The sequence below is a fragment of the Micromesistius poutassou genome (assembly GCF_964030765.1).
Source record: "Micromesistius poutassou genome assembly, chromosome: 20".
Taxonomy (NCBI): Eukaryota; Metazoa; Chordata; class Actinopteri; order Gadiformes; family Gadidae; genus Micromesistius; species Micromesistius poutassou.
The window spans coordinates 1,093,164-1,120,813 of record NC_140290.1 but is presented as its reverse complement, the minus strand read 5'-3'; the positions used below and the strand labels follow the sequence as shown (position 1 = coordinate 1,120,813).

The window sequence follows — 27,650 nt, the reverse complement described above, 5'->3', positions numbered from 1 at the left end:
ATGTCTGAAGTACAGGGAACACTGGAGTTTTCTATAGAGCTGCACAAGTTCCATAATGTGGATCTCTTCCAAAGAGGGTAAGCTTCGACTCTTTCCCATTGTCTACACAGGTACTGATTGTGTGTGTGTTGTTTTGTTTTGGTTTCATGTGTTGCTTCAACATATTTGACATGGTTCCTGAATATATCTGCTGAATGCTATGAAACACCACAAAAACAAGGGCCTGGAGGATTTGGTTACAAGTAATCCCTTTTGTATTCTCCAGGTAAACGATTGTTTACTGCGTTGTGTATGTCCCCGTGTCGTGTGTACTGTGTGGTGGGAGATTACACAAACTGGCATTGGGCTTGACCGCTGGCCTGCTCCAAATGCCAGCTTTAAGTGAATGATTTTCTGTTGGCAAATGGGATGGCAAAGGAGGCTTTGTCATTGTAATCCCAGCGGCTGAGTGCGCTCATATATTTGCCTTTGCCGAAATACTCGTGCTAGACGCAGGCATTACGTACTAACACCAAAAAGAACCATTTCTCAAACACACTCTTATTACCAATCACATTTCTTATTTGTATATTGTATGAATTTGAACAAAGTATACGTTGTATGCGAGCATATTAAGGCACACATCTATAGGATTCTTGCAAAAAGACGATTTTGCAGTTCAAAGCAGGCAACAGCGCAGCAGTCATTTTCTTTAATTTTATTAGATTCACACACAGCCTATCTGGACCAAGACAACTGCCAGTTTGGAGTCTCGTGAAAACTATTAAAACAATGCTTCACACATTTTAAATCTTCACCCACACGTGCCACTGCTTCTGAAGTGTTTGTTATTGGATGTGAAAATAATATTTTACTCTGCCATGTTGGTGTGCATAACACATAGCAATGCTATGGCTGAGATGACATGGACTCAATCACTCTATTTTGTAAGAGACAAGTCTCGCGCTGGGAGGGTTTCATTGGGCAATGACCTGACGAGTGGAGCTCACCTCTTTTATTCATCGGCCTTCAGAAAAAACATTTTCCATGCATCTTCAACAGTCCATTGGCTAAAACATAGACGTGTGTGTGCGTGTTTTGTGTGTGGGTTTTTGTGTGTTGTGTGTGTGTGAGTTTTTTGGATCGTTTAAATTTTTTTATGTACAAAACAAGGTTGATGGATGAGGATGATCACAATAAAGTTTTACAAAGCTTGAAATGCAATGACAATGAAATTAGTACATGCACCAGAGATTCAATAATACATTATGTTATTACGTCATTATTCAATATAAAAATGGTACAACACAGAATATTAGCACCTTCTGTCAATACATTAATGTTGGCACTCTTTGCTTTTAAAGCTGATCTGAGTGTTAGTAGCTGTATACTGCAGAGGCAGGCTGCTCCACCCCAAGGTGGGCCCCCAAGGTGTGTGTGTGTGTGTGTGTGTGTGTGTGTGTGTGTGTGTGCATGTGAGAGTGTGTGTGTGTGTGTGTGTGCATGTGAGAGTGTGTGTGTGTGCGTGTGTGTTCTCTGCCATGCCTTGGTCACTCAAATGGACCCAGTGCCCCCCAGTGCGCCCCCCGCCCCCTCCCCCTCCCCCAACACACACACACACACACACACAAATTGTGTGTGTGTTCAGTGCCACGCCCTGGTCACTCAAATGGATCCCGTGCCCCCCAGAGAGCAGGGCTGTGCTTTTACACCAGACCACACCGGTCCTCCCGTCTGTCAGCGTGACCTCTGGAACAACGTCTCTCTCTTTCCCTCTCCATTCAGTATTTCACTGCGCTGTTTTCTCTACACCAGTGGGTCCCCGTCGAGTTAAACACTTCAGGCTTTCCTTGTGAAATGTTGGGGTGATCACACAGACATTTATACACAAATAAATGCAATATTAGGCTATGCCTCATTCATTATGCATGAGAATTTGAATCCCCCTCCCGCCACACGCTCCCAATTAATAATTCACTGTGCATTTTGCACAGTGGCACCCAGCGATCCTGTTCGACATGTAAAGGCGAAAGGCCTCCGCGCTCCCATGCCACCGCCACCACCACCCTGTGGAATGACTGTATTGCAGCGGCCGCAGCATTTAACTCCTTGCCTGTGTCTCCCCTCCACTGACCAGGTACTACCAGGTACGGGCGGGGCTGAAGGTGTCTCCCAGGGTGCCTCACAGGCTGATCGCCACCACACCGGGGAATGCAGGTAACCCCCGCTCCAAGTCCTGTAATAATGGGTTCAGATCTTTATAACCCATTATCCAGTGTTCACCTTAAAGGACGTTATTATCCTCACAATGTGCTGGGGGATATTATAGTCCACTATGGGCTTCCCGTGTTTTGGACCATGTTTCCCATGCTCTCGTCCTATCTGTGGTACTCTGTGGTGTGTAAACGGTGTTGTGGCTGCCATGTCCGGCATCTGTGACATCTGTTAAAGCAGAGGCTAACTCTCGCATTAGCCTCTGCTAAACACTCTTGTGTTTAGCATCATTGTGCAGCTAGGCTATAGTACAGCTATAGTGAGAGTTTGAAATCGATTTTGTATAATCGTGTAATAGTTTTAATGCGTTACAATTTTCAGTCGCTTTTTTTCATCTTTCGCATTTTTTGGCGGGAATGACTCGGCAGGGACGCAATATCTTCTACCGTTGTTCTCAGTTGTAATCTTTTCAAAAAAAGATTAGTGCATTAAACTGCGTCAGAGGGACGAGTGCAGCATTGTTCATGCTACAGAGGCCCCTGCTCATGGGGAACGTGGATCAATGTCGCATTATGATCATGTTTGATCACACCACATGGTGTCTTTTGATGTTAAACGGCAGCATCAAGACTCTTTGAAGAGCGAGGTCTATTTCTGACTCTCTCTCTCTCTCTCTCTCTCTCTCTCTCTCTCTCTCTCTCTCTCTCTCTCTATTTCAGTGTCCTATATCTCTGTATCTCTGGCCGTCTGTCTCATGCATGACTCTAAGTCGTTGTTTGCATGATTGCTGCAGTTTTGACATCTGTTCTGGATGCATTTGAAACAACCTCCCCTTAAGACTTAACTATGGGGTTCCAACATACAGGAATTTGCACAATAAACGTCACCAATATTTCTTCAGGCCGTGTTTCTCTATTGCTGTTCTTTTTCCTTTTTCCTTAACATATCAACGACTTACCGCGTGTGTGTCATTTGACATCAACAAGCAGAACTACGGAGGGAACCCTTCTGTTTACAGAACCTCTTTGGAATTTGAGAGTGTTTGCCGTTGATATTGCACCTGTTGTTGTTGTGGATAGAATGCTCATGATAAAGCCTATAAGCTTTGCTATGTTGCCTTTGACAGAACAATTAGTCAAACAACATACACAAATATGGTTTATTATGGCTTTGATATCAATGAACTCCATCGTTGTGGAACAAGGGATTCTTTTCATATCTTCCCCCCTCGCACTGCCTCTGAACTCACCGGGAGAATTATAATCTTGTTCTCTGGCAACACAGGAAGCTGTGGTACTGGCAATACTGATTTGCAGTAATAAAGGCTATTTTTAGCCCAGCAAGATTGGAGGGGGACTGACTGTGTGTGTGTGTGTGTGTGTGTGTGTGTGTGTGTGTGTGTGTGTGTGTGTGTGTGTGCGTGTGAGAGCGTGTCATTGATTCCCACCCGTCCCCCCCCTCAAATCCCTTTTTTTCATCTTTACAATGAACAGCCCGGCGACATGAAATTCCCTGCCCTTGGTGTGTGCGCAGTGCAAACAGTTAAATGGATATACGAGCACCACAGGTCCCATGTAGATGAGATTATGAATAGAACATATTCCCTCCACCACACCTCAGTCCATATCCTCCCTCGTCTATATTGAAATAATCATTCTGAACTAGTCATACAGTAACTGTGACCCCCGCTGTAACTGTGTTTGTTATGAACATTTGTTTGCATGGCTATTGCAAGTTGTTGGTTGCACTTTTTAGGAAATACAATAAGACGGTTCTTCAACTGTAAACTCTAGCATACTGCACCAAGTTTGAAATATATTTTCCTGATTCAACATTATAACTAATTACACTATTAGGGAACATTAAGATTTAATAAGATAAGAATATCAATTTATTCTGCGACAGGAAAATGCAAAAATTCTATATCCATGGTATGACCTGAGGACTGTGCTGCATTCAGTTCCTCTCCTCCCCTCTCCTCTCCTCTCCTCCCCTCCCCTCTCCTCTCCTCTCCTCTCCTCTCCTCTCCTCTCCTCTCCCTCTCGCTCTCGCTCTCGCTATCCCTCTCCCTCTCCCACTACCTCCCCTCTCCTCGCCATCCACTCTCCTCCCTCCAGCTCCTCCCCTCACCATTTCCCCCCACCCCCCTCCTCCTCATCTCCCCCTACCCCCCCCCCCCCTCCTCTCTGCAGCTCAGCTCCCCTCCACAAGGTCACACACACACTGTATTATGCCTGGTAGCCTCAAGAGAAAGAATCTCAGTCTTCCCATGCAGCAGCCCACGCTGTGGCCAGACACAGAGGTAGCGGGGGAAACTGGTACATTTATCATACAGAGGAGGGACAAGGGAACAAGTCCCAGTCCACTCCAACCCCCCCCTACCCCCCCACACACACCCATACCGCCCCACACCCACACACAACCCCTCCCCTGACCCAATGGGGAAACGACATTTCATTTGTTCTCTGTCCCGTGCAGAAAAAATAATTGCGGGAAGCATCTCTCTGTTGTACGGGCGGGGAGAAGAGCACTGACGTTATTCATACACAAGGAGGCCGTTATGTTCAAATGCTTTGGCATTGTGGGATACGTAGAGAAGGTGCTTGCTTGAGCTGAGTTTGCTGGCTCCAGACTTACAGGGCAACCGTTATGGTGCACTCCGGTTTGAGGTTTGTAGCACACACTTTTGGAGTCACACACGGCTTTGCCCAAACACACACAAACACACACACATACAAACACACACACAGAAATTCGACCACACACATTGTTTATCTATAGAGTCAAAATGTAGAATCTGAGTGAAGATTAATCTTCGGGACCACATCGGTGATTGAAAGCTTATGATCATCTTCTAATAATCCTGTGTAGCATGGACTAAATGAACACAACCACGAGCACATCAGAATAATTCTGAGAAATTGTAATGACCGTGTTGTTATTAAAATGTAGCGGGAAGAGATAGCTGGCACGCTGTGAGTTGAAATGAGTTGACCGCCCAGCGTTCAGTATTCAGTGCTCTTCTCAAGACCGGTTTTCATTTCAGTGTGTGAGTGGCATACACACGGTTATTATTTTTTTCTGAGCTCTGCGGCCAGCCGACAAGGTTAATAAGTCCCGTATCTCCGTCGGCTGATGCAGTGCTTTCACTCACACTGCAGTGTCAGCCACACTCAGGTGACCACCAGCTGGGTTGGAGCAGTCAGGGTTTGCGGTCTTGATGAGAATATGTTTTAGTTGAATACGTCCAAAAGTGGTTGTCTGTGAAACAAGGGATTTTACTGAGCTTTTAATAATTGTATACGCCTTTCATGCTCTGTGTGCTGCTATCAAGGACTATGCATGCATACTCTTTCATATCTTTATTTCATGTCATTTCCAAGTTCCCCGGAAAGCTACATTAGGCTCAATATGATTACTATATAAATACTATAAATAAAAAAACACCTATAGCCATCGTATTTTGAATTTGAGTTCTCCCATGCATTGTCTAATAACAGATGATGGCAGTGACCTATGGAATCGATGGTTCAGCCCAACTGGAAAATGTAAACTTGCCTTTCCAAAATGAGCCTTCATTAAATGCATGTCGGGGACTGTGGGGAGAATCAGTGTAGAGCAGCCGCAGGCGAAGCCATTCAGACAAACAGCACTCAATACAATGAAAATGTGTGGGCTTTAAAAACCACACAGTGACCCCCTGAACGTGTGTACTGTGTATCATCCAACCGAAGCGCTAAAGAAGCTACGCAGACCTCTTTAGAATTCCTTCAAACTAAAAGCGAGTGACGATGAGGGGGGGGACGGCTATGTGTGATGTGTGTGGGAACAGCTGGAGGACTGAGTCACAGGTCGTCTCCCTTCTCACACAATCCATCAGCGCATCCAAACTGTCGTCATATATACCTGCCACTCACATGGCCGTCATGCTGCTGGTGAAACAAGTCGTCACTCCTGCACGCTGAGGCTGGTGGGCTGCTGTGAACAGCGACAGCAGGGCCCGAGAGAGACCGACTAGAACGCAGGGAGACTAAGGCTGTGGGCCACAGTGGGAGGTGGTGCGTGGAGGGGCCCCCGTTCAGGTCACAGCAGGCGGGTGTCTCGCAGGAAGCCCTGGCCGTGCGCCACTTTGTTCCACACCCTGGTGGAGAAAACGGTGTCTGTGCTTGGATGAAGAGCCCCTTAAGTGTTGTCTTGCCTGAACACGCCAGACATGAGATGCGTGTGTGCGTTGATATTTAACAAGCATATCGATGTGTTTGTGTTATTACCACCTAGCTGCATGTCTTTTGTGATTTGTTCTTTCCTCAAGACTCTCTACTAAAAAATCTCTTTGCCCCTGCAATGAGATTATCATTAAAGGTCTCAATTTATGCCTTAAACAAAGCTAGTGAAATATATATATATATATATATATATATATATATATATATATATATATACTATAATATATGTACGTAATCAGATTTGTTATGGATACATTAAAATCAAATGAATGACCATTAAATCTTGCTCGTTCAACTCGCTCTAACAAACATTGCCAGTGAAGGCGTTTCTGCATTCGTTGCAGTTCCTTAATTGCAACAAATAATTTCAATCATAATATCGGGAAAATCACGGCAGTGATGGCTGCGGTGCGGTACGCCTGCCTCCCATCTCCAACCTCTCTTGTGGTCCTCCTCCGGGCGCGGCAGGGGACTGCACCTTCAGCTCTCCGGGGGTCTACGACGGAGCCGTGTTCAGCCGCATCGTCCAGATCCTCTACCGCAACGAGGAGGTTACCGTCAACGACTGCATGACCTTCAAAGTCCACCTGCTGCTGGACGGAGAGAGGGTGAGTCACACCGAGACCACCGTCGCCATCGTTTCAAAACACACACACACACACACACACACACACACACACACCCCAAGTGTGTCCTGTCATGTAGCCAGCGCCCCCCCCCCCCCGCCGTCAAGACACATCATGAGGAACAATGAGGGAGAGGGGGGATGGACTCTGTGTTTCTATATTCTTAGGGTGAAACCAGGAGCTGGATCTGGGATTAGCGCCATCCTTCACTCTAGGAAATGTCCAGAAATAATGACCTGCTCTGCCCGTCAGGAGTAGTCAAAAGTGATTTGGATTTGACTTGAATGTGCTTGACTGTCTGGGGGAAAGTATGTAAAGTTAGAAAAGTAAGGACGAGAATAGTTCCTCAAACTACTTGCAAAGGTTTGGGATTTGAATTGCTGAAGAGCTCAAACAATTGATTGATTCTTGCATCATATTTCGATGATTATATATATATATATATATACTTGTTTCAGAATTGCTATTTTCTGTTGAATTTAGACTATTCAATGAATTGTTCATTGTTGAACAACATGCATTCATATTTTTGTGATGTTTTTCATTGAAGCCCACTATGATACTTTGTTTGAAATGTTGGAACATGACCAGATAAAAAAGTGTATGTAACAAACACACAAATAAAATAGTGAACTAACTACCTTATTAGCCGATGAGATTATATTAGATAACTTTATTTATACCCAGAGGTAGATTTGGTGATGAATTAACTAATGCAGTGGTCCCCTAACAGAGACTACAGTCAGTACATGAACAAGGGAAGCAGTCTGCCTTCCCTCTGTTGGCCAACCTAATACTTTTTAATAGGTTGCTGGAACATGGTTCTCATTCACATGCCCCCCTGGACCCCCAAACTGTGCGACCTCAAACAGTGGGAGAGGAGATTGACTAATGTACTAATCAGTTGATCAATAGATACAAGGTAGGCAGCTATTGATCAACTGGCTGCTGAGAGAGCGAGAGAGAGAGAGAGAGAGAGAGAGAGAGAGAGAGAGAAAGAGAGAGAGAGAGAGAGAGAGAGAGAGAGAGAAAGAGAGTTGGACTGACTGACTGACTGACATGGACTGTGGGCTAGGCAGGAGGATGACTCAGAGCCTAGATGGCCCTGCTGCCCGGGCTAATCATCCATGAGCCTACAGCTCATTGCTCACACCTTATCACCCTCTCTCTCTCTCCCGCTCCTCTCTCTTTGGAATACCCAAAACCCTAGCTCCAGCTCCTCCTCCTCCACCTCCTCCTCCTCTGTCCCTAGGAGGCCATCGAGTGACCGACTAAAACGTAGAAGACGCCGAGCTGCGTTTGTCGATTCCGGCTAAATTGAGGAGATTTAATTAAATGAAGGGCAGAGAGAGAGAGAGCGAGAGAGAGTGGGGGTATGCGGAGAAGAGACGTGGTGGGTCTTGAAGACATATCAGATATCCTTTGCGCGTCTGTCCCGAAGGCCCCTGCTTATTAACCTTCCAGAGGTCAGCGCAGCGCCTCCTGCCAGCCTCCAGATAACACAGACAGGAATAGACCGCTGTTTGCCAGCCTCCAGATAACACAGACAGGAATAGGCGGCTGTTTCCGCAGTGTTACCCTTTCATTTGTCTTGAATCAATTAGGATGTCGTCATGCGCATGTTTGTTCAGACCGTGGTTGGTGTCGGCACATGTCCGTGTGCCTGCGTGTGTGCGTAGCAGGGCGGGTTATGTCAAGTCGGACAGGATGTGGAAGGTGAATCAGAGAGATATGGAGAGAGAGAGAGAATGGAGTAAATCGGACAAAAGCTTTCGCTCTAATCGTCACAAGAACAAATTACTGCCGCAGGTGTCACCGTCTTTTGTAGTTTGCGTACACCATTGTCTTTCTTGTCAATATTTTATTCACATCGAGGTGGAATCTGCAAGGGCCTGAGCTTAAAATAATGAGTTGTGTTTAAGGTTTAAAAAGAGTGGAACGTGGTGTAAGAAAAAAAGTGGGGCAGGATAGTATAGCAGTGGACAGGGTGTAGGATACCTAGTTGAAAGTTTGTGGGTTCAAACCCCGGTGCCTACCTGTAGAGCAAGGTGCTTGATGCGTATTCTACCTGCTCAATAATGAGCAGTATGAGTATGAATCTTTGTTCCATGTGGTTTCCATGTTTTCCTCATGTAATCGTGTGTGTGTGTGTGTGTGTGTGTGTGTGTGTGTGTGTGCGTGTGCGTGTGCGTGTGTGTCCAGGTGGAGGAGGCCTTGAGCGAGGTGGACTTTCAGTTGAAGCTGGATCTTCATTTCACCGAAAATGAGCAACAGTAAGTTTTATTTTGTTTATTTTGTAGAAATTGTACAACTGTGTTGGATACACTCGGGTTACTGAGAGCAAGAGGGGGGTTGTTAGACTGAGACATTATGGACTAAAGAGAGAATAGACAATCACAATGTTTTGAACAGAGAAAGAAACAAAGAAACGCAAATGTAGCACGGCTGTACGTTTCGCTGGCTTCAGACTCAAGTCTTCAAAATCCCAAGGCATTAAAGATGGCAGTTTCATCTTTAGTCCAATGGGAAGCATCCATTGCATCCCATGGTTGTTGTTGTTGTCACCCCCTGTGAGTGCTGGCCTCTCCTCTCAGCGTTATTTATGGCAGTCCTGGACAGCGGTGCTTCATCAACAGACAAAGCGCTATGCACAGTGGCACACATCTCCACAGAGCTGACCTGTTGTGTTAACGATGTGTGGAGACACACTTAAATACCTTATATACCTGTGTGTGTGTGCGTGCGTGCGTGCGTGCGCGTGCGTGCGTGTGTGTGTGTGCGTGTGTGTGTGTGCGTGTGTGTGTGTGTTCTGTACGGTGCTCCAGGCTGGCGGACATCGCCACCGTGCCCCTGATCAGCAGCCGCACGCTGGGGCTCCACTTCCACCCGCGCCGGGGCCTGCACCACCATGTGCCCGTCATGTTCGACTACTTCCACCTGTCCGTCATCTCCCTGTCCGTGCACGCCTCGCTGGTCGCGCTGCACCAGCCGCTCATCAGGTTCGGTCTACGTATCAAAATAAAAGAGAAAGCCATGCGCCGTGAGGGTGACTAATGGAAGAGTCCGCCTGCGACAAAGACAGTGGGGGGGGGGGCTGTTTGCATTTTGGATGTCGCATTTTATTTCTTTTTTGGCCCACTGACTTCTTTGGAGTGCGTCCATCTGGAGGCGGGCCGGAATGGACTGTTCTTGTGCTGTTGTTAAAAAAAAGATCCAAACACTTATCTGATGAGGCGGCCCACCAGGTCCTCCGACTTCGCATCTGTCCGTGCATTAGAGAAATGAACGGCCCAGGATTGATTAACGTTGCACCGTGACTCTCGGTTGTGCTAATCTCCTCTCTCTCTCTCTCTTCTTCTGTTGTGACCCCTTGTGTTCTCTACCGCCCTCTACCGGTTCCAGCTTCACGCGCACCGGGAAGGGTTCCTGGTTGGGGAAGGGTTCCCCGGAGAGCACCGGAGACCCGTCAGGAACGTCTGTGGAGGACATGATGTTCGGGGCGGGGTACTGCAAGCCCGCCCTCTCTGAGGTACACCCATTCCCACGCTTTTCTTTTTCCAACTCGGTGAAGCCACAAGTTGCTATTGAGACGTGTGTTATTTCTATGCACAACGGGACGTCTGGAAGCGCCACTCGGCAGCGTTTCACTACACTTACATTCAGGGGATTCTGCTGACGCTTTTATACAAAGCGACTTGCAACCATACATCACAAATTTCACACATTCACACACCGACGGCGGAGTCCACCACTCAGGGCGACAGCCAGCTCGTCAGGAGCAGTCAGGGTGAGGCGTGTTGCTCAGGGAAACCTCGACACTCCTCGACAGCTAGGAGGAGACAGAGATCGAACTAGCAACCTTCCGGTTACCAGTCAACCTGCTCTACCTCCTTAGCTACTGCCCCCTCTAATGTACGTTGTTAAATGTCTAGAGAGTAAAAGCAATCCATACATGATGCGATTGACCCAGGGAATCATGCTCTCTCTATCTGTTTGGTCTGTGCCGACCAAAGGAAAATACGATGAGAGGATGTGACGTCATAAAGAATGATTAGTAAAGTGGGAAAGAAATGTTGTTTTTATTTTTTAAGTATTATTATTTTATTTTGTTATTAACATTATAAATATTTATATATCTCACCATTACCTGGCTTGAGGAAATCCTTGATACTTGCTTCGTTGTTCTGTTTTTCATCACCGTCCTGCCATCAGTCAACGCTAACACGATGCTAACTGCTAAGTTACACAGTGCTGCTATAGGCAGGTCCCTGTGCTCATCCTATCGCTCGTTAAAGCATTCATATTCCATATTCATATTCCAACATTCAAACATCAAATCCTCTACAAGCCGCAAGCTGCAAAATGTCAACGTGATCTAGAGAGTAGTTTTGGGAGGTACAGATTGATCTATCTCAGCAGTGATTTTCATTGACCTGAAGCAATCGGATGTAGCTATTGAGCGGCTGGGGAGGACAACACAGACTCTCTTATATAAGCCGGTGAACCACAGGGATCTGTGAGCTCATGTTTATTTGCTCGGGCTTATGCACCTGGCCCCCCTCCCGTTCAGACAGACATCCAGCAGACCTGGCCTGGTTTGGCCGATTACCACCGCTTATCTCCTATGGGGCGGGTTTGATACGATGAGCGGACAGAGGAGCGGCCTATGGGAGCACCATTGAGTTATCTTCATTAACAACCAAGATGGATGGCCGTTCTTGGCTGTGCCGCAAGTTTTGTTGCTCAGACTGGTGGTTGGTCCCTCCAATCCAACCAGAGGCATGTTGGTCTGTTCCCATTGATATATTAATATACTGAGAGTAGTTCTTCAGTAGTACACATTTGTGGATTGTTCCGGGCCATGCCAGGCTAGTATTTTTCTCCAAGTCTCCACAGCCATTTTTCATCAAACATGTTTGTTTGGTTCATTTATCAGAGCAACCTTGTAAAACAAACACTTAGTAGACGATATTCTGGCTGCCTTTTAAAGGAACAATTGATCCCTCCCTACTGGGGCTGAGGTCTTGTATACATAAGACTCTCTCTCTCTCTCTCTCTCTCTCTCTCTCTCTCTCTCTCTCTCTCTCTCTCTCTCTCTCTCTCTCTCTCTCTCTCTCTCTCTCTCTCTCTCTCTCTCTGCTCTCTCATCCTACTCCCTCCTCCTCCTCCTCCTCCACCCAGCACCACCAGCGACCATTTCCTGTGCACATATTGGTGGTAAAGTGCTTGTAAAAACAGTTTGCTTTTTTTTCTTTCTTTACATCTACCATCTCTCCCTCCAACCTTTTTTTTTGAAGTTCTTTATAAGCCCCCACCCTCCCTCTCTGTCCCTCTGGATGTCGCAGACTCCGTTGTAAATCATAATGAGCACCACCGCCCCCCTCAACCACCCTCACCCACAAACCATCCTCACCCCCAAACCCTCGCCCCAAAAGCCCTCAACCCCTCTCCCCTTCCTTCCTCACTCGCTTCCTTCCTTCTCCTATTTTCTTTCTGAAGGTGTATTTAGTATTTATTTTTGTAAACTTTGTTCACGCCCCCCCGTAACATGGGGCTTTAATAAGCGCTGTGTTTAGCGTGGGTAGGGGGTCTGCGTTTGATCGCAGTAATGAGCCATGCTCCCACCTGCCCATTACCACGTATAGCTCCAGGTGAATTCTGTCATCTCTCTCTTTCTCTCTTTCTTGACATTGAACTGGCTGCTGTTTTAATTGTTTGTTTAATTTTCATTACCCACCCGTAACTAAGGTATAGTTTCACGTTTCAGCATTTTTTCCCCTCTCTCGCGCTCCCCACTTTTAACACCCAGGCATTCCATCAGTATTACCGACTGCGTTAGTGCAAAGTCGCACCTCTGCGGTTTCCTGTTGTATCAGCTGAATTGTGGTTCTGCCTATTAAACAAATAAAAAATGTATAACGGCGCAAGCAGACAGACTCATGCACATTAATACACTATTTACAACGTGGCAAATTTAAGCAGGATTTAAAGAGCACTCGAAACCTGCACAAGTGGTACTTGCCTTTGTTCGGTGCGGTGTGTAAATCGGAATATTATTATCATATAATTTGAAATGAGTCCTACAACTAATGGAGCAACTGATGGGATTAGCATTCTTGGCTCTGTGTTGTTTTTTTTGCTGTTACTTGTTTTACAGCAGAATAAAACACGGTAAACATCTCTGTGGCTGGCTAAGTCAGCCCCGGTACACAGCCCAAGCATTGCTGGGGGAGGGAGAAACTTCATGTTTTCCCCATAATGACTACTTTGTAATACTTTAAGAAGAGGCGGCAGGGGTGGGGAGCGCTCTGTACCGGCTGATCCCGACACACACACACACACATCCATAAAGAAGGTGAGATGGAATTATGAAAGTAAGCCTACAGCTGTTCCTTCCCCACTGGGGAGCATAACTGCGCCGCCGCCGCCGCCGCCGCGATTACAGAGAGCGCAGGCAGGTATGATGATAGGCCCACGCAGCCTTAACCCCCGGGCTAACGACACATCCCACAGATACACAGGCTGTACATGCCCTTTAAACACACACACACACACACACACACACACATTACATTGCTTGGGCCCCTCACTGGCGCTAGCAAAGAACGCGCCGGCCACAGGATGAGCCCTGCAGGGGGGGCCCCGTCAGATCAAGGGTCGGAATAATCTCTCTCATGTTTTGCTTTTGTTTAGCATTTATTATTTATGTCAATTGTCATAAAGAGGACGTGGTGACGAGGACGGTTCATTTGTGTTGGTTCTTCCATTGTTGGAGGGCCCTCTGCTGGAGACTATCGGCTGAACACACACTGAAGCGGCAGTCTTCAAAGAGAGCCAGTAAAGAGAAGGGCCTTTTGGGCCGCACATTGATGAATGCGTGCTCATCTGTTGCTACTCACACCGAGCCACGGATCCTAAGAAGTGGCAGCTGCATACGTGTGACCCTTGACCTCGGTAAACGAAGCAGGTTTTCCAATCACGACTCTAAACGCGACTCGTGAAGGATGAAATGATTCTAAAGCAGAGGGTAGATGTGTACAATGTAAATGAATCACAGCATTTCTTCGTCACACACGCCCCTCCCCCCAACCAAAGTCCTGTCCCTGGTCTAGAAGGTTTTTTTTTTTTTAAAGGGTCATTAGACAGGAAGGTGTCACAGCGCCTCGCCCCCCCCCCCACAAGGCCAGTTCTACATGTTTATCTGCTTTAACAGCACACCACAAGCTGTGTTCAGGGAGGGGGGGGCGTCTGGGGGGGGCGGGGGGGGGGGGGGGGTCTGCTGCACGTCCGTCCCTGAGTCCCATTTGATCTCCTGAGGTAATTACCGGTCAGGGGCTTGTCACGAAGACACAGAAGCTACACACACCCCTTCCTCCCCACCCTCCCCTCCCCTCTCACATGTACACCCCGAGCCTCCTCGCCTTGCAAGCCCCTGCGGCGCTTTGCAAAGGCGGGGGAGGGGGGGGGGGGGGGGGGTGGAGCTGGTAAAGTCCCAGCTATGTGCCCTGATGTTGGTTATTGCGTGTTAACTTGGTTTTTGTTTATATCTGAAAGAGAGAGAGAGCGAGAGAGAGGGGGCTTTGACCCTCATCACGGCTGACATTCACGCTGCATGTCTCCCCGCAGCAGGGGAGCTTCTATGTGGCCAGTGAGAACTGCCTGCAGAGGGCGCACACGTGGCACCGGAGACTCTGTCGCCTCCTGCTGGTGGCGCACCGGGGCCTGCGCACCTACTACGCCGCACTGCTGGAGGAGGTGCCCCAGCTGCAGCAGGCTCCGCTAGACCTGGGTGGGTGCCACTATTTGTGCGTTTTTGTAGGATTATTATTATTGTGTTGTGGTCTTATTCGTAACATGTGGCTCGGTGCAGACACGCAAATATGTTATGTTTTTATATGTGTGTTTATTATGAGAACAGTTCTTTTTATTTTTAATCATTGGGGGGATTATTTCTTTTTACACAGAGCTGCCTGTGGAAGAAACTCTTAATCAGATGGCGATAGAGCTACAGGTAGGAGAAATGACCCCTAGCTGCACATGTTGATTCTTACTTTGAGTCTGTGGTATATTCTCTGCTCCTTTATTTATTCTACTATTTCTTTATACAATTTCTGACATTAATATTAATGGCCCTGTTATTATAACATTTCCTAACATTTCCAATTGAAATATCCGTACAAAAAACATATGCAGATTTTGCACAAAGGTGTGTACACGTTGATTTGAACTGCTGTAGTACCAAGACAACCCCTGTTTGTTGATTTGTTTATTTAAAGGATCCCCATTAGCTTTTAAAATTATAATAATAAAATACATTTATATTCAAAGCCAGTCAACACTGATGCCTCTGGATGTTATTTTTAAAGGATAATATTTTTTTTATTGGGTGGATATTAAGCTGTAAATTATTTCAGCTTGTTTTTGCTCTGTAAATTTACAGAGCTATAGTACTTACTTTTTTTTTTTTCAGACAAGTTCGTCCTTAGGCTTGCTACCACAATGTGACCTTTATCGGCAAATCCAATTTTGTGGTTATGTGTGTTATCGCAATTAGCTATTTTGTTCAAATACATAAAAATGTTGATGCATCTTTGAGTTAATAGTGCAGCTAAAAATGCTTGAAGAATTCCATTGCCCATTAGTGATCCATGAGCCTTTTGGTGCTAGTTCTAATGGAGCAGCCCGGAATAAGTGTAGTTGTTCTATAGAAGCTCTAAAGCAGGGTTGTCAATCTGGCAACCAGCCGGCAGTATCTGGCACCCCCCACCTCAACTTAGTTTGACACCGCGCCCTGAGGATTGTCTATCACTAGTCTATCACTGAAATCTGTCTTTACTAAAAGACTCCACCGACACTCTACTCAGAGGCTCCATGAGAATAATGACACAGACATCCTTCACAAGGTCATTGGTAAAATGAGCTGGAAAGGGAGCCAGCAACAAAAAGCTATCTTTTGTACAGTGTCCTTGTCCTTGGATAATGTAATCTTAATTATCTCTCTCTCTGTCTGCGTGTGTGCCTCTTCTCTCTCTGTCTCTCTCGCTCGCGTTCTCTCTCTCACTCTCTCACTCTCGCCCTCTCTCTCTCTCTCTCTCTCTCTCTCTCTCTCTCATTCTCTCTCTCTCTCTTTCTCTCTCACTCTCTCTCACTCTCTCTTGCGTTCTCTTGCGTTCTCTCTCTCCCCCTGTCCCTCCATCTCCTCTCCAAACAGCTGCAGGACGGCCATGAGAAGGTAGCGGAGCAGATCAGCAGAGACGTGAGCCAGCTCTGCGCCCAGCTGGCCGCGCTTTGGAGCCGCTTCCTGGGCCAAGTGGTCCTCAACCCTTACATCCTCTCCTACCTGGCCCAGGAGCACCACACGCTCAGGGTGAGCGGCGTGACCTCTCGGTCGTGTGCAGACTGCTCCGCCGGCAGAGCAGCCGGAGGAGTCGGCATACGACCGAGAGGTCGGAACAATGGAGCGTCGGAGAAATGATATAGACCCGAAGTGAACTGACAGCTGTCTGCTGAAACATCGCTTTCTCGAATGAGTTTGTTGTTGCTGGTGACGTAAAGAGGTGAACCGGTGGCTCTATTACCACTAGTTGAAATGGGCACAGCGCCACCTATCGCATGACACGCTTCGGCCAATGAATCGGTTTACTCACCGCCATGTATACGCGGACAATTGCAGTTGTCCAATTGAGGAGCATAATCGAGCTATGGCTTTAATCGAATTAAGCTGTGCATGTAAACGTACCGACTCACTCACACAATCACAGACGAGTGCAGACACACTCAGACGCACCCATACTGGGCCACGCCGTGCGGGCCTCCAGGACCACTGCACGGCCGTGTGTAGGACAGGGCGCCGCGACGTGCGTTTAGTCAGACTCACGGCTGCCTCTCCTGAGGCGGTGAAACTTGCCACTCGGTCGAGTCTTGTTACCGTAGCGTGCGGCACGCAAACCGCCTCTCCTTTTAAGGAATGAAGTGTGTGTTTATTTATTTTATCGCTAACCGCTTTATAACATCATGCTCCAAATTGACCATGAAATCGTCCTTTGCCGTCTGAGACTCGAGGCCAATGAACACGAGGCCAATATGACTGTGGTCTAATGCCCTGCAAATAAATTCCCAAAAAGAATTCCCAAGTCTTAATCAGTGAGATGTTAAATATTAACACCGAGCCGTTCTCAATCTGCTGCATGCAGCGCACCCCATCTCAGATCACTCACATGTGAAATCATCTTTCCCGAAAGTAATGAAACAGGTCTTTGTTTTGTGTGTGTGTGTGTGTGTGTGTGCGTGCAAGTGTGCGTGTGTGTGTGTGTGTGTGTGTGTGTGTGTGTGTGTGTGTGTGTGTGTGTGTGTGTGTGTGTGTGCGTGTGTGTGTATGCGCGCATGTGTGGGTGTGTGTGTGTGTGTGTGTGTGTGTGTATTACCCTGAGGGGGATATTGTCACGCCTCCACCTGGAGTGAACATTTCAATTAGTGCTTATTTTTAATTATCATGGGGCTATAAACGTACCTGGTTGTTGTGTCTGCCATACTGGCTTACTTCCAGTTGCAAGTTACAGATGGATGATGAGGACAGAAGTTGTTGTCTTTCAACGCTCTCTTGTGAACCACTAGCCAGCATTGTTTATTTATTTTCTCCTCCACAGCTACCAAGTCTAAACTGGAGAAACATATTTTCTTTTACTTTTACAGTGTTCTGTTGATGGTATTTGCCTGGGGCTGTTTCGCCGGTGGAATTGGTCGTCCATTCTGCTTGTCTAATTTTTTCTATGTTTTTTCAATGCCAGGTCAGGAGATTCTCCGAAGCCTATTTCTTCTCTGAACACCCCAAAGAGTTGTCTCTGACGTTCCAGGAGGACTTGTGAGTATCACAGGGATAACTTTTGCAATTGTTGATCGGTTTTGGACAGAGAGACACAGAGAAATGGAGAGAGAGAGAGGGTGACAGCCTGTTATGTCTCCCCAGAGTTCTGTTCAGAATTCACCTAGACTCTACTTAGCCACCCCCTCCCATCCCTCCTACTTACTGTATGTTGTACGTCCTGGCACTTAATGTACCCACTTATTGTATGTCGTACTTAGTTATAGTACTTAGTCGTGTAGCATCTAACCCTAGCTATCTGTGTTGTATACGGGGAATGGGTTAACCTAGCAATTTAGTGCTTTGCCCTTGGTTCTATGAACATCACCTTCTTCTGACAACAGTACTTTGTAAGTCGCTTTGGATAAAAGCGTCTGCTAAATGCCCTAAATGTAGATGTGCATGCCCTGGTCTCCAGAATCAACAGGCACGGACAGATCGCCACAGAGGTGCGGAGCTCCGACTACCTGAGCAGGATGCCCCCTCTGCCGGTCGAGTGCCTGGACATCGACGGCGACTGGAACAGCCTGCCCATCATCTTCGAGGACCGATACGTCGTGTCGCCACAGACAGGCAAAATAACCGCTCCTGAATTCAAAACCCAGAAGGAGAATTTTAATGAGGCATTCTCGCAGTGAACTCACAAAGAGTTCACCGAGTGCCTCAAATAGTTTTCCGTGTGCACAGGAAACACATTTGTCATAGTGAAATAAAAAATCAACACATGGGATGTGTTAACTTTGCGGATGGGATCGCTTTTCACAAGCATGAGGAAAAAAATGCTTTTATCTAACCCTAATTATTATGTTTGTTGCTATGTGAGTGTATTCATAATTTCTTAAGAGTACTCTTGTCTAACACCCACACCCACACGCAGACACGTTTCCTTCTCCTGTTTGCTTTCATGGTACCAACTCAGGTGTTGTGCGCGCTGTGTTTCAGACTGGGGATCACATGTGCGAACGCTGGGGACCGGCGACACGCAGCCAGACGGCCCGGAGCCTGCTGCTGCCGCTGCTGCTGATGCTGCCGGCGGCGCCGTCATCACCGCCTGTTATCACCAAAGTGACCAGAGCACCCAACCACCAGGCGTACCCGGGGAGCCTCCGGACACCCCGCTCACGGGAGAGCGCAGCCAGAACAGAGCCGGAAGCGTCGGTGGCGCCGGGGGCGAGCTACTCGTTAGTGAGGAGGGCGCCCCGGGGACCCGAGCCGAGCCGCGCACAGGAGGCGGGCCGTCGGGTACACGGCAGGAAGCGGACGCGAGCGGCACCCCCACTGCGACCGCCGCACCCCTCGACGAGGGAGGAGACTCGGCTGTCGGTTGCGAGGGCAAGACCCCCGATGGCCGGGGGACGGAAGACGCCCCTGGCACGCTGGCGCCATGCCGACAACAACAACAACAACAACAACAACAACAACATCCAAGCAGCCCGGAGCGGAGCCACTGCGGCGGGGAGGACGGAGGGGTGACCAGCTCGGTGGACGAGGAGGAGGAGGAAGAGAGCGAAGACGCCCCTCTGCGCAACCTGCCCGCCCACCGCGCTCTCTCCGTCTCCCCCCACCCCACCGGCACCAGCCTGGCGAGGGAGCTGGGCCGGCGCGGCGGCGGCGGCGGCGGCGGCGGCGGGGGCGGGCTCCCCCGGCTCATGAAGCGCTCCTCCTCCGTCATCTCCGACTCGGGCATCGAGAGCGACCCCAGCTCCTCGGTGGCGTGGCTGGCGTGGCCCGGGGACGCCGAGGCCGAAGCCGAGTCGCGGCGCTCGGCCCCGTTCTTCCCGCCGTTGCCCGGACGCACCTTCCGGGACTTCAGCAGCGAGCGGGAGATCCCCCAGCGCGTGGTGCGGCGCCACGCCCGGCGCGGCTCCCAGCGCCGCGGCTCCCTGGAGGGGCTGAGGGCCGAGAGCCACGGCAGCCTGCCCAGCGGCAGCTCGCCGGGCGGGGGCATCCAGGCCTCGCTGACCTCCATCAGCTCCCTGCCCTACGAGGACGAGCTGCAGCAGCAGCTCCGGCAGCGCGGCCAGCGGCTCCTGGGGAAGCTGACCAAGTGGGCGTCGGCCCCGCAGATCAGCGCCGGCCCCGAGGCGGAGACGTCCCGGTCGGACGCGGGCTGCTCGGGGCGCGTCGCCCCGGCGACCGGCGACCCGGCCGAGGGGGACTCGGCGCCCGCGCCCAGGTGGGCGCCGGGCGGCTTCCTCCAGGTGCCCGCCTCCAAGAAGCCGGGGAACGGGAACGGCGGCGGGAACGGCGTCCAGGCGGAGCGCGAGGACGGCCTGGAAGACTGGAGGCCGGAGTCGGCGGAGGCCCGGCTCTCTGAGGCGGGAGCGGGGCCCGGCGGCTGCGCGGCGCAGAGGAGCGCGCTCGGGGGAACCCGCCCGTCAGACGAGCCGGCGGTGGGCAACTGGGCTTTGGACGAGCGCCACGAGCGCCTCGCCCCACGTCTGCCGCTCGCCCCTGAAGCCGCGGAGAGGGAGCGAGGGCCGCCCCGCGCGCCCGACGCCTCGGGTCCCCTCCAGCCGGCCCCCGGCAAGCAGAGGCCCCGCGACCTCATCGGGCTGGCGGTCGGCGCCGCCGCGCCGCCCGCCGAGCCGCGCGGGCCGCCGGCCGCCGGCGACGGCGACGGGGCGGAGGGCGGAGAGCGGCAGCCCCGCCCTCTGGAGTGCCCGACCAAGCCCTCCAAGATCCCCAGCGCGGGCCTGGCCTTCATGAACAAGAAGATGGTGGAGGTGGTGAACATGTCCACCTCCTGCGCCCCCACCTGCCTGCCCTTCTCCTCGGTGCTGAGGGACTCGCCCTCCGTCGGGGGCCTCTCGGCACGCCAGGCTGCCTCCCCCATTACCCACCAGCCCCTGGGCTCCTTCGGCATCATCTCGCCCTCCTCCTCGCTGCTCAGCCCCCTGGCCATGGACGAGGAGACCAACGAGAGGATGCTACAGTGAGTGCGCTGCAGCGTGGGTGGACACACGTGTGTCATTTGTTCACCCTTTTGTTCACTGTTCACCTCATTTGCCCTCGGAAAGAAATCACGTTTGGCCATAAAATCTCCATGTTTTTCTGTGCAATCTGAGTGGGAGCCTGCGTGCACGCGTGTGCCTGTGTGTGTGTGTGTGCATGCATGTGTGTGTGCGCGTGTGCGTGCGTGCGTGCGTGCGTGCGTGTGTGCGTGCGTGTACACCCGCGTGCTCAGCTTTTAGCGCCCCCCTCTTCTTCACACACGTCACCCAAGGGATCAGGCGCAGCAGTCGTAATTCATCGTGCCACATCCGGCCCTAGCCTGTGCTCCCCCACTGCCCCCACCGGCTCCTCCTGGGTCCCGGGCTCTCTCTCAGTCTCCCCCTCTCGCTCCTGCTCCAGTTTCTACAAGGCCAAAGAGGAGCTGCTCGGGGAGTTGTCTTTCCAGGGCAGCCTGTACAGCGACCTGCCCCTGCTGGCCTCCGACCTGCCCTACTTCCCCCCCGAGGAGGACGACGAGGAGTTTGACGACGGCATCCACCTCGTGGTGTGCGTGCACGGCCTGGACGGTGAGTCGCGGCCTCCAAGGCCTTATTGTTACGTCAAGTCGTTTGTGATTTGAAGTCATTATTATTGTTCTCTGTAGTTATTCCTTTAACCTGACAGCTGAAACTTTTTTGACCGTTGCCAGCCATTGCTTTTTTTTTCACAATGGAGTCACATTTTATTACGCTGGCTCTGAATTATTTGAAATATGAATCATCTGAAGAATGAAAAACATTCTCCACTTTTGTTTTTTTAAATAATGCAATAATGAACGTGCTGGCTGTTACATGGTTGATTGTGAGTAGGCTCCTGGTTCCTATGTGGCGAAGGAGCCTTTGTAGGATAGTGCTGCCAAAAGACCCGCACTACGAAGACTGCAGCCCGAGGCTTCGGGACAGAGCTTGTACAGGAACGGTTAATCATACTCATGGCTTGCAGCGGTGTTTGCACCTCCTACGAGCCCCAGCTGGCTCTGCCCCTCCAGCTGATTCCTTTGCCCCCCACAGTGTGTCACCGTGTCCAAGCGGTGGATGTGTGTGTTGGTGGTGGTGATGCGTGATTTAATGGCTCCCACTGCAGGGCCTGCTCCAAGACCCACCGATGCTGGCCAGCATCAAGGGAGGTATTAGGTTAGAGATGGTTGAAGGATTTGGCCGGCTTGTTAAGACCCTAGGTACATTTTGGCAGTTTTCCACAATCTCTGTGTGGAAGCGTCGGGCAGTTGGCCATCGACTTCCATTATATTCCAAACGAGTGTTGAGACGCTTTCAGAGCAGTATTTTTGTTTTGTCCAACCCAAGTGCATACAAACTGCCATGTCTCATCGTTTTCTCCAATAACAGCCACAAAGCAACAGATCCTCAGGTTTTGATTCTTATTTTGCACGCCACTGGGCATGCAGACGGATCTGGAGACTGAGGCACACAGTTAGAATTCTGTGTGACGGTAGTGGCTGTGATATTGTCTGATAATTCAGGATTCTGAGTGCACAGCCACATTTCAATCAATCGCATCGGTAAGTGTAGGAGGGGGGCTTTCTAACCCAATGGAACACAGTCTCAGCATTCAATTCTGAATCTGAATGAAGTGCTCAATTCCCCATTGTAGGAATATACACAGAACCATTAATCCCAGTCCATTGCAACCGGCGGGTCAAAGCAGTACAAAATCCAAGTTTGTCCCAAATTCAACACCATGCTCAAGACAAATACAAAGAACCTTCAAAGATTCGAACTGCTCGCCCCTCAGTCTCCCAGGCCGTGGGCATGCGCAGTGTGTGTGTACAGCATGCTTATGCTGTGTTAAAATCAGTAACAAAACACACCCTCCTACACCTGCGAGCATGACTTATTGTAATGTTGCTCTGCACCCATAATGCAGAATAATCACACTTCCTGAAAAGCAACCACTGTCTTTGCACAAATTCACAGTGAACAGTATCAAATATTGTGGATTTGTCGGTTTATGGGAAGAAGGCTACCGACCCAGGGCCGTTCGTATGCGCTTACCTTGGTTGGACAAAACAAAGCTACTAAGTTTAGCAAAGCTACAAAGCTGCTAAACACTTCTTCGGTATATAATGGATGTAAATGGACGGCCAACTAGTCATTTTGTAACGCATTGCCACTGCACTCATGGGTGATTTACAGCTGTACATAGACAATGACAATTAACCTGGGGTTTCACAAACCGGCCCAATCCATTAAGTTTGGGTGATAGGTAAGAGATCGTTACTTTGAGTATGCGGCGTGTCTCCAGCCGATCAAGACGCGATTCCTGGCCTTAACTGCTGCGGGATCAGGGATCATGTGGTGGTGACCCTGAGCCAGACACTGTAATTGTAACCCTGTGTTCTGCTCCCAGGTAACAGTGCAGACCTGCGGCTAGTAAAGACCTTCATCGAGCTGGGGCTGCCCGGCTCCAGACTGGACTTCCTCATGTCTGAGAGGAACCAGGTAGGAGGCGAAACAGCCTATCGTCTTTCTTTTTTTTTTTACCTTGATTCACCACAGTTTGTGCAAGTGCTTCGGGCACATTTTGTGGGAAAGCTGACGACTGTGCTTTTTCCTCAAACCATCAATGTCCCAGACAGACACGTTTGCGGACTTTGACACCATGACAGACAGACTGCTGGATGAAATCATACAGCACATTCAACTTTATAATCTCACCATCGGCCGCATAAGGTCAGTACAACAGCAGCCACAGTGAGTTCAATGAACAGAGGCTTGTTGTCTGTATTTGAGTTGGTCACTAGATGGCAGCACATTCTGTAGAAGTGAGTGAAAGATTCCAGCATCATTACGGTTGGTTTAATCAAACAGATGGACGGTATCACCTTAGCCATTTCAATAATTAGCACACCAACTGATTTAAATAGCAGTAAACTGTTCATATCAGCTGGCGATGCTGATATGTGGCTGTGATGTGGAGCTGTAGCTTTCAGCTTACCATTCACTTGATTAGACATTAGACAACAACTCACGTCAACGTTGGGAAAATACCAAGAAAAAAACAAGGTTATTTGAAAGGTTTTTTTCTCGGAACACCAAACTTGTTAGAAAAATAATTTATCTTCAGACTTAATTGCCCTCAGTGTGCCAATTTGTTATTTGTGTAAGTGTTTTCATTTTTTTTCCCAAGTCGTCAAAACAAACTTCTTTGTGTGTGTGTGCACTCAGGAGAGTGTGTTTCAAAGGCAAAAGCAATGGACTGCCAGTGCGGCATCTGGTCGGTGGTGAATGATGTCTATATTTAGTTGTGAAGCAGATATATGAGAAGGTAGAGACACAGGGCTAGGGGGATTTGGAACAGCGCTGGAACATTGCAGCAATTACACTCAATGACAGACGTACTGTATCTGAGCCACTGTGGCTGTTTCCAGCCGCTGGTAAGTGCTTGTAATATCGTACATTCAACCTCCCCTAATCGTTATCATTAAGTTGTCTCGTCACTTCGAAGGACGTCGTTCGCAAGCCTTGTCACACTGCGATCCATAATCAGGGCGAAATGATGGAAAGTGTCACAATCTCGCACCGTAATAATCAATTCAAAAACACGTTAGACGAGTGATATTCAAAACGCTTATCTTGACAGCGCTTCTGTAGTTTTTTATCCCCTCGTGTAGTGGTAGATGAGAGAGGAGAGATCAGACTCTGGATGGGTCTTGGGGTCACTCATGTCGCCGCTGGCTGAAGAACGTTTTGTGGGCATTTCTTTGGAAAATATTAGACTATTTTCCGATGCTCTGGCCCACGCAGGACAACAGTTCATCTTTTAAGAGATGTGTTTGTATTATTTATGGGAAAAAGCAGGATTGATACAAAACAATAAATACACATGCATAATATACCTCTACCACCCCTTGAATAGCAGCACTTATTTATAAAATACTTCTGAAATACAAATAAAAATGAAATATATATATATATATATATATAATAATGAATGATGTGAAATTTATTCCCATACCAATTGCTATGAAAGAAAAGACAAATATGAAGGTACAATCGAGATAAAAGGGTTTGGAAACACAGTTATGCGGTCCTCTGTCATTTCGCATCCTTATTGTATGTGGTTCTTTAACTAAATTATAGTACTTAGTTGTGTAGCATCTTATCCTAGCTATGTTTGTTGTGTACGGGGTTAACCTAGCGATTGTTAGTGCGTGGCATTTGCTTCTATGAACTTCCTTACTGTACCGACAGCCATATATTGTTTCTCCTTCTTCTGACAAATGTACTTATTGGAGGTTGCTTTGGATAAAAGCGTCTGCTGAACGCCCTCAATGGAAATGTTGTGGTTCTCCCGCAGCTTCATCGGCCACTCCCTGGGGAACATCATCGTGCGCTCGGTGCTGACGCGGCCGCGCTTCCGCTGCTACCTGCCCAGGCTGTACACCTTCCTCTCACTGTCCGGGCCCCACCTGGGCACCCTGTACAACAACAGCACCCTGGTCAGCACGGGTCAGTCTCGCAGCCACACACTGTACCACAGAGATATCTTTATGTTCAGTAACTTTTGGTTTTGTTCAATGATCTCCACTCGGTTGTGTCACCAAAAACAACACTGTGCGTGTGTGCGTGTGTGTGCGTGCGTGCATGCGTGTGTGCGTGTGTGTGTGCGTGTGTGTGCGTGTGCGTGTGCGTGCGTGCGTGTGTGTGTGTGTGTGTGTGCAGGCCTGTGGTTGATGCAGAAGCTGAAGAAGTCTGGATCCCTGCTGCAGCTCACCTTCAGAGACCACATGGATCCCAGGAAGACCTTCCTGTACCTGCTGAGCCAGAAGCCAGGTACCTCCCGCCGCTGGGAAGACCATCGCTGAAGCAGCTGTCACATGAAGTCGTCACAAAGATGTTGTCTTCTGTTTTTTAAGTTGTTTTTGCTCTGGGTGGCAGCAAGCTTATGCTAGCTAGCTGTAAGGTAGCCCATCCAAACACACACACACACACACACACACACACACACACACACATAGACTGAGTGGACCAAAGCAGCCATTTGTCACAAAGCCTAAAAAAGATAGACCTTTCTTCACACACATACACAGAAACACACATGCACACAAACACACATACACATGCACCCTGCACTGTGGTGTACTGACACAATGATCTAAACCCTGTCATTGGAAAGCAAGCGCCAGTGCAGTCCGTTAGAAGCATGGTGGCGGCAGACAAGAGGAGAAACATGTTGTTATCACATCAAGGCTGTCAGAACACTTTCTGATCACACTCTGTGATTTACAGCCCTCTACTCCCTCCTCTCTCTCTCCCACCCTCTCTCTCTCCCCCCCTCTCTCTCGCTCTCTCTCTCTCTCTCTCTCTCTCTGCATCTTGCTCGCTCCCTCCCCCACTCTTTTGAACACACACACACACACACACACACACACACACACACACACACACACACACACTCAAAGATACAATCAAGTTTCAGTCAGTGTGTGTGTAATTTTTCTGTGTGTGTGCATGTGTATATGTGTCTGACCATGTGTGTGTGTGTGTGTGTGTGTGTGTGTGTGTGTGTGTGTGTGTGTGTGTGTGTGTGTGTGTGTGTGTGTGTGTGTGTGTGCGTGCATGGACCTCGCAGGGCTGCAGTTCTTTAAGAACGTGGTGCTGGTGTCCTCCCCGCAGGACCGCTATGTCCCGTTCCACTCGGCCAGGATAGAGCTGTGCAGAACGGCCCTCAAAGACCGGACAACAGGTCAGACTCTGGCCTTTAGCCCGGCTGCGCGCCGCCTTTGTGTTTGTTCTGGCACTCGTTCTGGTACCTGAACAACTGCTGCTGTTGACATTTAGCCGCTCTGATCCCCTCCCGGGCGGTCCAGCCGGCACTGGAATGTGGTTTCTCTCTGTTCCTCTCCTTCTGTCTGTCACCTCCCTCTCACTTTCTCTTTGTCTTTCAATCTTTGCGTTCTCTGTCTTGTATCACTTATTCACATCTTATTCTTTCGTTCTTTCTCCTTGCCTTTGGCTGGTACTCTTTTACCTCCATTCTTTCTCTCTCTTTATTTCAATCCCTCTTTCTCTTCCTCCCTTTCTTATTTCTTTCCTTCTTTTCCCTTTTTTGCTGGTTCATTGTCTTCTTCTTCTTTACACCAGAGACGTTTTAGACACGTTTTTTAGTCGGCCGCCAGACGTCCGACTTCAGCACTGATTCACACCAGCAGCGTTCTACGCCCGTCTCACAGCCCACCAAAGCTTAACTTTACGCTTCACTTCTATTTTCAAACGTTTCTGAAGCGTCTCGGTTATGATGTTATCTGATTAATCTTGAAAATATAGCGAAAATAAACGGCGGCGGTGTGAATTGATACCCCTACGTTACGATCACGTCTCTCTCTCGCCTGCGGTGTAAATTCCCAGTTACTTTCTTTCTCTCTCTCTATTGCTTGGGTCCTCTTTCTGCCTGTCTTTCTTATCGTCTTTCTTTCTATCACTTCCCTTAATATTTCTTTCTCTCTTCCTTTCTTCTCCTCTGTCTCTCTCTCTCTCTCTCTCTCTCTCTCTCTCTCTCTCTCTCTCTCATTCTCTCCCCCAAGGCCCCGTGTACACAGAGATGATCAACAACCTGTTGCGTCCCCTGGTGGAGGCCAAAGAGTGCCGTCTGATTCGCCAGAATGTGTTCCACGCCCTGCCCAACACAGCTAACACTCTGATTGGCCGAGCCGCTCACATCGCAGTGCTGGACTCTGAACTCTTCCTGGAGAAGTTCTTCTTAGTGGCCGGCCTTGGTTACTTCAAATAA

At 49.0% G+C, this 27,650-nt stretch overlaps 1 protein-coding gene across 1 annotated transcript; it reads left to right on the top strand.

Moving 5' to 3' along the window:
* fam135b (family with sequence similarity 135 member B) lies at positions 1-27,650 on the top strand (the record flags this gene model as incomplete). The annotated part of the gene is made up of 19 exons (XM_084484778.1): positions 1-77; positions 2,117-2,196; positions 6,888-7,027; positions 9,248-9,318; positions 9,871-10,044; positions 10,448-10,574; positions 14,675-14,834; positions 15,010-15,056; positions 16,257-16,412; positions 17,833-17,906; positions 18,325-18,479; positions 18,849-20,841; positions 21,261-21,427; positions 23,268-23,359; positions 23,493-23,590; positions 25,218-25,369; positions 25,583-25,693; positions 26,493-26,606; positions 27,445-27,650. 19 exons carry the CDS (start codon positions 1-3, stop codon positions 27,648-27,650), a joined length of 4,194 nt encoding a protein of 1,397 aa, XP_084340904.1.